This window comes from Melospiza melodia, chromosome 6 (genome assembly GCF_035770615.1).
Source record: "Melospiza melodia melodia isolate bMelMel2 chromosome 6, bMelMel2.pri, whole genome shotgun sequence".
In the NCBI taxonomy this organism is placed as follows: Eukaryota; Metazoa; Chordata; class Aves; order Passeriformes; family Passerellidae; genus Melospiza; species Melospiza melodia.
Window position 1 is genome coordinate 76,188,542 of NC_086199.1, and position 11,113 is coordinate 76,199,654.

The 11,113-nt window shown below is 41.0% G+C and overlaps 1 protein-coding gene across 1 annotated transcript; it reads right to left on the bottom strand.

Moving 5' to 3' along the window:
- Positions 1-532: 532 nt before the first annotated feature.
- Positions 533-10,945, bottom strand: EIF2S1 (eukaryotic translation initiation factor 2 subunit alpha). Its single transcript, XM_063159307.1, has 8 exons — positions 10,862-10,945; positions 8,600-8,841; positions 7,154-7,233; positions 6,574-6,725; positions 4,036-4,142; positions 2,164-2,261; positions 1,377-1,520; positions 533-1,073 (listed from the first exon to the last, which is right to left on the bottom strand). The coding sequence occupies exons 2-8, from the start codon at positions 8,838-8,840 to the stop codon at positions 948-950; spliced, it is 948 nt and encodes a 315-aa protein (XP_063015377.1). The 5' UTR covers position 8,841; positions 10,862-10,945; the 3' UTR covers positions 533-947.
- Positions 10,946-11,113: the final 168 nt, after the last annotated feature.

Sequence of the window (11,113 nt, forward strand, 5' to 3'; positions counted from 1 at the left end):
ACTCCAGTTTAGAAAACACATCTTGTTTCTCTTCTTCAGGGAAGATAAACAGTTTTTTTTTAGAGTGAGTTATCTCAGTTCAGTGTAAATGGGATACAGGGTAGGCAGAACTGAAGGTCATGTTGCAGTGAGCTCACAGACAGTGGCTGCTCATTTTGAACTATGTAAGTTCATTAAAGCTCCTGCTATATTCATCCATCAGAGCAAAGTGCAACTATAAGTAGTTCTTCATTTATTAGCTATGTTTATTGGAATGGAAACAAGCTATTTTCAAAGTTTTCAAGTTCTCGGTCCCTAAATGCAGATGATAAAGGAAATGCTAATTTAAACAGGTCTGCACCAACAAGCTTGCAAGGAAAACAATGTAAAACATTTTGTTCCACTCATTTCTCAGCTTGATTTAAAGCAAACAAAAGAAAGCCCTTTCAATGTCAAAGAGAAGCCACCCATTGATCATACTGTTCCAGGTTTTATATTCACACCACTCTAGGTCATATGACAGAAGAGGAGGAAAAAACCCAAAACCTTGGAGTTAGATAGCCCAGAAATTTATTGAATACTTGCTCAAATACATTCTGGATAGAACTGTTCCACTTGCTTGGTTTTGCTGCTCCCAGGAAAGATCATGAACAGATGCACTGAGCTGTAACCACCAATTAGGAATTGTTATGTATGAAAGTGTTAAGTATGGGGCTGCAAACTCCGTCTGGCTACATCTGGGTCTTGAATTTGACTAGGCACCTTCCTTTCAAAGGGATCAATTTGTGTAAGTTGCTGCACCAAATGTTATTTAGAAGAGCCTTTTACATTTTGGTCTTTTTAAAACAGGAAAACACTTCTTATATTTGCTTTTGAAGTTTTCAATACTGGAATAATTTAGTCCAGAGTGTTTGCAATGGGGTTTCTAATTTTTTCATACGGTCTCTCTTCTAAGTATGCCAGAACATTTAGTCTTCTGTTTTGGCTTCCATTTCCTCGGCATCATCATCCCCGTCCACTTCAGCATTTTCCCTCTCCAGTCTTTCCAACTGCCTTGCAAGCTCAGTCTCGTCTGTGTCAGTGACCACCTTAGGCTGAAAAAAACCAAACCACAACACATGGCAAACTGTCATAAAGAAAGGTCACATCATTGGTAGACTCTGATTCTACACAAAGAGCAAGAGATAAAACACGTCCTGAAGTCACACAATAAAACCCAGGAAAATTAGATTTTCTGGCCATTTGTTTATTTCAGGAACACAGAGGTCCTGACTTTTCTATTTTTTTAAGAACTTAACAACTTTCTGCTCAGATTTTTTGTAGCACTACTGATCTTGCTCTAGTTTAGAAATATTGCAAAGAAGCAAGTTGTATTTTAGAATGTAATTTGTTCTTACCTCCATCTGCACATTAAAGACTCCTCTCTTCTCCTCAATTTTTTCCTTAATTACAGCCATGGCTTGATTCAGAACAGACAGTCCTTCAGTTCTCTCCAGTGTAGTAGTAGTCATCACATAACGAGGAGGGGCTATCAGATTAATCTACACATTGTAAAGATTGGGGAAAGAAGCAAACTCAGTAACAAAGGAAAAGATATTATGCCTAGTTACACCAAAAATTAAAAGCATTAAAACACATATGTTTTCTTTTTTTTTATGATGACTGAATAAGTAAACTATTTCTTTTGTTACAAGAGACCATTATAAAAAGAAATTTTCAAAGGAGAAAGTACTTGCAAGTTTTTTAAAAACACTTACTCAGTAGTTCACTTAACATCCAAAAACTGTTGGGGAAGAAAAACTAGATCTGGGTACAGCAGTCATTCTACCAACACTCAAATGTCAGTGGAGCAAACTTCCCTTTTCTTACACAATCTTATACCTGAAAATAAAATTTATTGCTCCCCAGCTAAGACTGCATAAAGGAACAGTGGGTATGTTCTGTGTCAATATTAGACTTTAATAAATTGAACAGAATAAATAAAGCTTCCCAAACTTTGAAAGGCACTGCACAACCACAGGCAGGACTGCCAGCACGTGACTGAAGGAAGTTTGTTAAAGCCCTGCTGGAGGAGAGCTGGAAATCAGGCACATGGCCTGATGGGGCAGAGCAATTGCACACCACTGGTCCCTAAGGGCATCAGAAAACTTTGCCTTTGATTCCATTATTAAGACTGACACTCACTTTGATGGGCATGTTCTCCGTGGAACAGTTCAAGCCTGCTCTCAAAGCTTCTTTTACTGCATCTATGCCTTCATAACCATAACAAGCCACCTCAATATCTATGACAGAGAAATACAAATAATAAAATTTTACCATTACCAAGAGCTGCAAAATATTTAAAGCTTAACTTAAGCTTTAACAGATCTTTTTTGCAACAAATGTTCATCCACAATGAGAGCCTCAGTACCTCCCAAGTCTGAGGAAGGCATTACATTTGCTTGACTTTTAAGTTGAAGTAAGAGTCTTTTTAAATTCTTTAGATAATGCAACATTTTATCTTGTGCTTTGAAAAGCTAGGATACAAAACCATACACTCATTTTCACTCACTTCTCATCCAACAAATACAACGCCAATAATTATGTACTTTACATGGGGAGATGAAGATATAAAAGCAATAAATACCAGGGAAAATGCAACATCAGGAAAAGTGAAATGCAAAAAGGAGCACATCCACAAAGTTATGGAATTCCATCAGCAATTACAACAGAGGCACAGAGGCATCACTTGAGGAGCATTAGAATACATTTTTATAAGGTTAACACATGGTTAGAATTAGTTAGCTATAGCCTTTTGTAGGTATTTGAAAATCAAGGCATAAACTAATACTGCTGATATCTGTAATACCCTGACCAGTGTAAAGACAAAGATTTCTTGACCTGCATAGCAATGGCACAAGACTAAGCTACACAAAGAAGGTAGTTTCACTTCCAGGCGACTCACAAAAACCTGCCAATTCTGAGCTCTCAGGAACAAATTCACAGAGGAACATCCCAGTCAGCCTCAGGATGAGAAGAGAAGCCAATGGCAAGATTCTACACTTGTGCTGATGACAAAATTAATGACAGACCATCAGAACTAAATAGGCAGCATGAAGGAAGTAAGAAGACATGCTCTTTAACTTTATCTTCAAAAGTGATGAAGTGCTACTCATGTTAGTAAATGCACTCTTCATGGCAATTACATCAAATTTTTGAACTCTGTTAACTCCTGGCAGTCTCAAGCAATAGGTAGAGGAATTTTACATTGCCTTACTTTTTGTACTCTTCTTGATTTCAGAGTGGAAAAGGCCTATCTCTTCTCTCCACTGTAATCAGCAAGTGTTAATGCTCTTCAATATACACTTGCAGAGCAGAGGCAGTTTCTCAATCTAGTTAAAAATGTGATTTGGCTACACTATCTGTTTAATGGCAAGTGTGCCTTTAGTCTGTTCTGTAGAGCCAGATTTACAGTTTTGAAGTATGTCTTCTGAAGTCATGCAGTCATGTGCTTTTTCTGCCACACTAAATTAGTAAGAGACAAACTAGCTCATAGATTAGAGATGTGCTAGGCTTGAGCTGATATATTCTACTGAATGGTCTGCAATCAACCTGTTAGAAATACTATTTTCTCATGTTTATGAACAAGTGACTAAGGTGCATGCTGTAGCTGTGCTGACAGAGTTCAATTATCCTGTCAGGGAATCAATGAATGTAAAACTCTGAATAATGAAAAAGAATACTGTAGATGCAGTAAAAACTATAAAATATTTAGTTTCATTGTGTGCCAATGCAATATGACAGAACACATATTCTATCATGACAACCAGTCCATGTTCCAAGGAATCTGCACTTTGGGAGGAAAAATAAAAGCCAAACCACCTTGCACTTTGGGATAGAACCCACACAGGCAATTTGAAAGCAATCCTTGATTAAGGTGTCTTAATTCTGAACAGCTCCATTCAAATATCAGCATTATGAACCCTTAGTTTTAAGTGAGTTTATGGTTTGCACCAAGATACACTCTCTCAAGGCAAGGATCAAGACAGGTTCAGGGAGCAGGTGGGATGAACTCACCCGCTCGGATTTTGACTGCCTGTGGTGTGAGACGTCTGTTAATGTTGTCAATCAGCACACGCCTCTCCTCCTCTGTCAGATCCAGGCTATCCAGGATTGCAGGGTCTCTGAGCCAAGCAAAGCAACGTTACACAACTTATACTGAAGAGGAACAAACACAACATAAACTTCTGGTACTAATTCTACTTCTTACAAATAATCCTAGATACCTACTAGGCAAAGAAAATGGAAATTTCTTAAGAACCCATTGAAACACTTCAAGAAAATGAACATATCTATTTTCAAAGCATTTTCTACTGGTAAACATAGCAGTTTACTCAATTTGTTCCTGGAAGGAATAACCTGAATGATTTAAATTTTTTTTTTAAGCAAAGGAATGGCTTTTCTCTTGCTTCCTCTATATAAGATAAATAGAATGTGACAACTATCCAGTTTCTTGATATTTTTATATTTTCTCCAAAGTGAAAATAAACTCATACCACATAAAAGTAAATCCATGATGAATCTGGAGTTTTGAAATTATTTTAGTGTTTCATTCAAACACAAGATATTTGTCATTCTACAAAGTAACCCACATTCATTCCATGTTATTTGGTACTTGTTTTTAACAGTATCTGGATCACAGACAGATATTTATCTGCTGGCTGCATTCTCAGCTAAAGCAAGGATAAAGGTTTTTTAAATCCCAAGCTCATAGTTTCAAACTCAGAGATCACAGAAGCAAACTCCTCTGCTGTTTACCAATATAAATTAGCAGTTCTCTTTTAAAGAAGTGGCATCAATTTTCTATTGCTGTATTAAATTCACCCCAAATCTATCTGAAATAGAGACCATAACCAAAAAGTTCCTCACAAAAACATCTCCTGTTCTGCAGAGACAAAAAGTCGGTTTTCTGAAAAAAACACCAGATCTCCTACAATACCACCAGCAGGCAAACACAAAATAAAACGGCCCAAAAGCCAGAGGTAATACTAGAGATTGGTCTCTGCTGCTAATAAAACAGCAACTTTCATGTTTTTGTATGCTAAGTATAGAAAGTAGAAGGGCCAAACAAGCAAACAAAAGCCAGAAACATGACAGGTTTTACAGATCAAAATATGAAGCTGTATGGCAGAAGTAAATTATGGTATATACAAATTCTGCTTTCTTTCCAAACTATCCTGTTAATCCACCTGTTAAAGCATTTGGTAGGCTTTCAACAATAGGTCCCCAATATTTAATTTTTACTGATCAGAAGGTAAATATACTGTCCAATTTCTGCCATAGGCATCATGCTATGTGAAACTTCAAAACACTAATCGTCAGTATAAAGAAAGGAATAACAAGCCAAATTCTTAGTGAGAATTCTAAACTTCACACAGCAATCCAGCAAAACCAGGAAGGCAGCAATATCCACATTGTTCTACTCAACTGCTATACATTTATGTAGGAGCACAACAGGATCATATAAAATTTGCAGACCACAGTCAGAAATCTTAAGGCATTACTGATGGAAAGATCTTTTGAGAACAGACAGCTTCTGAAGTTTGTACTCCAAACTGAATAGCAAGTGAGCAACAAAAGGCCTGTGCTCAGGAGTTTTCATGAGTATACAGCTGAAGCTAAAACAGCCAGTGTAACTAGAGGTGGTTTTTTTTAAAAAATTTATATTACACAGATGTTTAACTAAGTATTTATTAATCACTTAAGAGTGATCTGGAATTCCTTTTACAGCAGTATGTCCAGATTTTCCCTTTAGCAGTAAATTTGCTATCACTAGAAAAGCATCATTACAATATGAAACAAAACACATTAATTCTAAACAAGGACACAAGCTGTTCCTTGCCCCAGAACGCAGAGCTGGTTTTCAGCTACCTAAACACTACCGAGCGCCCTGGCTCCTGGAGTCAGTGCCGCGTTGTTACTGCCATCTAGCGTTCAGCTCCGCTGCATCACACACACACCGCGGGGCTGGGAAATGCAAAACTGAAAATGTTCACTGAGAAATCCAGTTTAGGATTGACAATTTCACAGCAAATTCTGTAGGGTGAAACCAAATACTTCGACTCTGAAAGCAAATTAAAATATCAGACTCCATTTAAAAAATAAAAGCCATCTATCTCTGTGCGTATTTCCTTAGCATCACAATTTCCACCTTTCTGTTCGTAATTCCATTTCTAAGTTTATGATCCTGCTCCTTAAGTTCAGAAATGGAGATAAGTAACAAGTCAGCTTGTTGCATTTAAAAAAGAAAAAAGTGGAAGAGTGACAGTCAGCTCTGAGTAGAAATGCGTTCAGACATAAAGCTAGGTATTTCGGATAAAATCTGTCTGGGACTAAAACCAGGCAAGTTCTGACAGACAACTGAAGACCAGTGGTTCTTCCTCTATTAGACTGATGTCAAAATTTACTAGATTTACTTGACCAGTATATTCTTCATACTGATTCTGGGAAAGAAGCCAAATGACACAAGCCAAAAGAACATGGTGACAGGTCTACTTAGGAAATACTTGTCTGCAATTTGAAATAAGCCCCTAGAAGCATAGAAGAAGTCCTTACGAGACTGCATGCTTGAATGCATCATAAGCACCATATCCAGGTCTTTTGTACTTGTCATCAAACACCCAGGCAGTTCTCTGGAACAGGCTCTCCAGCTGCTCATCCTTAGTGTACTCCAAGACTTCAGCAACGTGGCGAAGGATGCTGTAAACCTGCAACAATGAACTGCTGAAAACCTCAAACCAAATACTGAAAGAGACAAAAATTTCTACTTGGAAGTGTTAAGACCACACAGCAGTAAGGATGGGAGCCTGAAACTACCAGCACGTCTTTCCAATAAAAAGTTGCCCACAGTGTGCTAAACCTGCACATACTTTTGGATTTCTGATCATTCAAATATATCCATTTACATTATAAGTTCTTAACTGACATCTTTCTTGATCGATTAATTATTCAATAAGCAGCTTACCATGTAATGCTCATGGACACATAAGCTGGTTATATATCTTTGCAGAGATAAATGAGAATCACAGTATGCCTAACACCTGAATGCTTTACTTTTATCTTATGTCTGTGCATTTTGGTTGCTCAAGAAAGAATCTTGAAATACACAGGGCCTAAATACAGAAAGGCAACTTACAGTCTTTGATTTTGTGAATTTGTCTTCACATTTTATTGCCTCCTCTGGAGAAACTCTTCTTTTTGACAAATCAATATAACCTGTTGGGGAAGATGATTTTAGAAATGTCAGTCACTGTGCAATCTAAGTCTGATTCCTTCAAGAGAAACTCAAGAACAAACACTCTGGCTCAGGATTTGCCCCCTGCCTACAGTATCCTGATATTTTGCTACAGAGAGAAACAAGACCAAACCTTGATGAATTTAAGCAAATTATGATCCAAATTAGGATTCAAAATTCTTTCAACTGTAAATACTTAGAGTAGCAAATTTTATCTCAGAAACTAGTGATCTATTATTTTTATATTTCTGTACACAGTTTGGGAAAAAAAAATTATTCCAGCATACAAAGAAGCAAATGTAATGCATATTTTTTTAGTGCTCAACACAATTTAATTAAAGCCTGGCATCTCATCACTTTAGCTCTGAACAGTTTCCTAATAAAACAGACTCAGCCTGAAAGAAATGCCCATGAAAAAATTTTTGAACTCTCTTCTAAATTATAAAAGGCCTCCACCTATTTCTCACAAACTATATATTCTCCAATAAGTTCAATAACAGACCACTAGATGAATTCCAGATGTGTGTCTCTGTTAATATGAAAACAAGATTAATTTGTAAAAGTATAATTTCATTAGTGATGTTGGGAAACTTATTTCACTTCATATTTATCTGCAGTAAGTTTATTCCTGCCCCTCTTTCATCTCTGCTCTTCCTTATCCTGTCATTCATTACTTATTCTCAGAAGCATTCAAGAAAAGCATGTAACTTGAGAATCGTCATACCAACAGTAACATTTCTAGGAGATGTGCTCAGTGTTTATTATTTCTGTATTGCTGGATAGAGATTTTAGAGATTGTGTGGAACAGCATTATCAAAATCTGAAATGTTTTCAATAAAAATTACATTTAAAAAACCTTCAAAGGGAGGAAAAACCAAAACTGCCTGTACAATTCTAACTTTTGTCTAAGGAATTCACAACGATTACGTACTTGTCATCACCTTTACCAACAAGGTTTGAGACTTGTTAACAAACAGGATGGATGGTGAGCACTAAATGCTTAGCATCTAGATTTTTAGTTCTACAGCAAATGATCCTTCTCTTCAGCTGACTTAGAAAATCTACATAGGTATCAAAAGAAAATTACACTTCACTACAGTTCAGTGACTGATCTGGTGAGGAGCCACTTAAATCTTTACTGACGTGATTTACTTTCATCAACCCAATTCCCAAAGGACACAGAGGAACAGAAGAAGGTATGGTCAGTGGTATGGTCATAGGTATGGTCAGTGATGGTCTATTTTACTTCAATGCTCAAAAAAAAGCAGCCCTGACAAAACCCACAAACACCTGCTTGGTTTATCTGCATTTCAGTGTACAAATTCAAGTGTGACAGAGCCCAGACACCTTTCTCTTTGTCGACCCTAATGACGACGACGCACTCGTTCCTGCCGATGCGGATGAGCTTGTTGATGGAGCGGATGCGCCGCCGCGACAGCTCGCTGAGCAGGATCATGCCCTCGATGTTGTTGTACTCCAGCAGGCTGACATAGGCTCCCATCTCAGCAATGGAGCGCACGTTGACCATCACCACATCCTCCACCTCGGGGAATTTATGCTGGTAGAACCTACAGCTGAGTCCCGGCATTCTGCAATTCCAGCAGAAAAAACATTTTTATTTCACATTGCACCACTGCCTCCTCCTGCAAACACAGCAAGAGACCGGCAAGGACTGGGGGTGATAGAGAGGAACGGTGGCAGGAAAAGCAGCAATTAGGATAAGGTTGTGTTTAGGTCTTAATAGAAATTAAATAATGAATTAACTTGTATTTCAAATACCACTACCAAAACCATTTCCTAAGATGCTGTTTCTTCACATTAATGTAGAAAAAAGCTTTGCTACTCAGACTTTGTTACCCACTTCACCTGTCACACTGCCTATACACAGCACACTGGAAAGGCTTCTTCTAGTGCTGGAAAGGTGGCACTGCACCTCACAGCCATCTAAAGTTGTGTGTAGCATTCTCAGAGATTCACAGAATATGCTGAGCTGGAAGGGACTCTCAAGGATCATCAGCTGGACTTTAAGAGCAGGAGGACACTGGAGAGAAACTCACGAAGGATTTTGCATGCACATAATAAGACAGCATGTGAGGCTAAGAAAAGAAGAGGCAGATGGAAGCTTCTGTAGTACTGAGGAGAAGCAGACTCCATGACTTTTAAACTCAGCACTGTATGTTCACAGTAATCCTGCAAGACCTGCTCCAGAGGCCAACTGTCAGCAAAGAAAGCAAAGGCATTAATCATAATAGAACTAGCCTGGCCTGAACTACTGAAAGGGCAAAAAAAGTGCCCCACAACAGACTGCTAGTGTGGAGGTGAAAAACCCCAACAAAATCACATGAAAAAGGGAATTCCTTCATTATACATTCAAAACGAAAAAAGGGCAAAAGCAATATTTCATGATTAGGTAGTGGTAAGAAGAAATGCTTAAGCTGCTTTATTTTTCTGACAATGAATCCATATGCTCTTAAATGTGTAACTAGATTAGTTTGGTTGTCTATGCCTTAAAGTTACACACAGAAAATTTTCTACAGTAGCAGCAGCCTAAGATGCCAAATCAAAGGCATCACTCCTTCAGAAGATTTTAGTCACCATTTTAAAGTTTTAGTCATGATCTTTACAGCAGTCCTAGTGCTTCCTAGATATAAGAAAATTTAAAATCAGAGTAGGAAGATAATGCCAAATGCTATGCACACATGTCCACACAATTCAGATGGCCATGTCCACCCTTATTTGCATTCCTAACTTGTAAGAAGGGGAAATACAAATTAGCAAAACTTTATAAAAACACTCTGAAGGTTTTGTAAAACTTTGTCTAAGCCGAAGCTGAACAAACGACTCCAAGGTTAAAAAGGAAAACTTTACAGCTCGGCTTTCTAGCCCACCGCATGCAGCTCTGCTCAGTCCTGCCGGTACTTCTGGGGTACAGGAGAAAGCCGCACTGCAAAGCGACTGGCTGGAGCCACAGCGGGCAGGAGGGACAAACACCGCTCAGCACACGCAGCCCTTCACTGCTCTCCCATAGCCCTTCACTGCTCTCCCGCAGCCCTTCACTGCTCTCCCGCAGCCCTTCACTGCTCTCCCGCAGCCCTTCACTGCTCTCCCGCAGCCCTTCACTGCTCTCCCATAGCCCTTCGCTGCTCTCCCATAGCCCTTCACTGCTCTCCCGCAGCCCTTCACTGCTCTCCCGCAGCCCTTCACTGCTCTCCCGCAGCCCTTCACTGCTCTCCCGCAGCCACAGCGTTTTCATTTCGGCCTTCTGGGGAAGGTCCCCAGGAGCAACGCTACGCCCACCGTCCCGAAGCTGGAATTCATCTTTTCCAGAGGTTGGACACGCCTCAGACGAGGCCCTCACGGCCGCACAACGTCTGCGGAAACCGAGCCCGTCGCGACCGGCGCCGCCGGCACGGGCGCTGCCCCACGACGGCCGCCGCCCGGGAGAGCGGGCCGGGCAGCGCCCATCTGCGGCGCGGCGCCGGCGGGAGGCCGGGGAGGGCGGCCCCGCGGCTGCCGAGCGCCGGTGTCGTCAGGCCGGGCCGGGCCCGAGCGGCGCCGCTCCCCGCGGCCCCGGGCCCGCCCGGGAGGAGCCGGCGCGCGCGGCCGTACCTGGCTGCGGCCCGGGGGGTCCCGCGCTGCGCTCGCGCCCCGCAGTCCCGCGCTGGCCCCGCTCGTGCCGCCGCGTGCGCCCGGCCGCCGCCGCCCCACTGCGCAGGCGCGGAGACGCCGCGGCGAGAGGGGCCGCGCTCCCCTCGAGCGCCCTCTGGCGGCGGGCGGCCGGAACCGCGGCCTCAGCCAATCGCGTCTCCTCCTGCCGGCCCCGGGGGACACGTGACCACAAGCGGCGCCGCGCGGGCATCC

Bases quoted from the DNA above. Each gene is read 5' to 3' on its own strand.
- EIF2S1 (XM_063159307.1), bottom strand. From the start codon at position 8,840: ATGCCGGGACTCAGCTGTAGGTTCTACCAGCATAAATTCCCCGAGGTG. The intron at 4,143-6,573 runs GTAAGGACTTCT...TGCTTGGCTCAG, and splicing joins GCATTCAAGCATGCAGTCTC to AGACCCTGCAATCCTGGATA. The intron at 1,074-1,376 runs GTAAGAACAAAT...GGTTTTTTTCAG, and splicing joins TCTTTAATGTGCAGATGGAG to CCTAAGGTGGTCACTGACAC.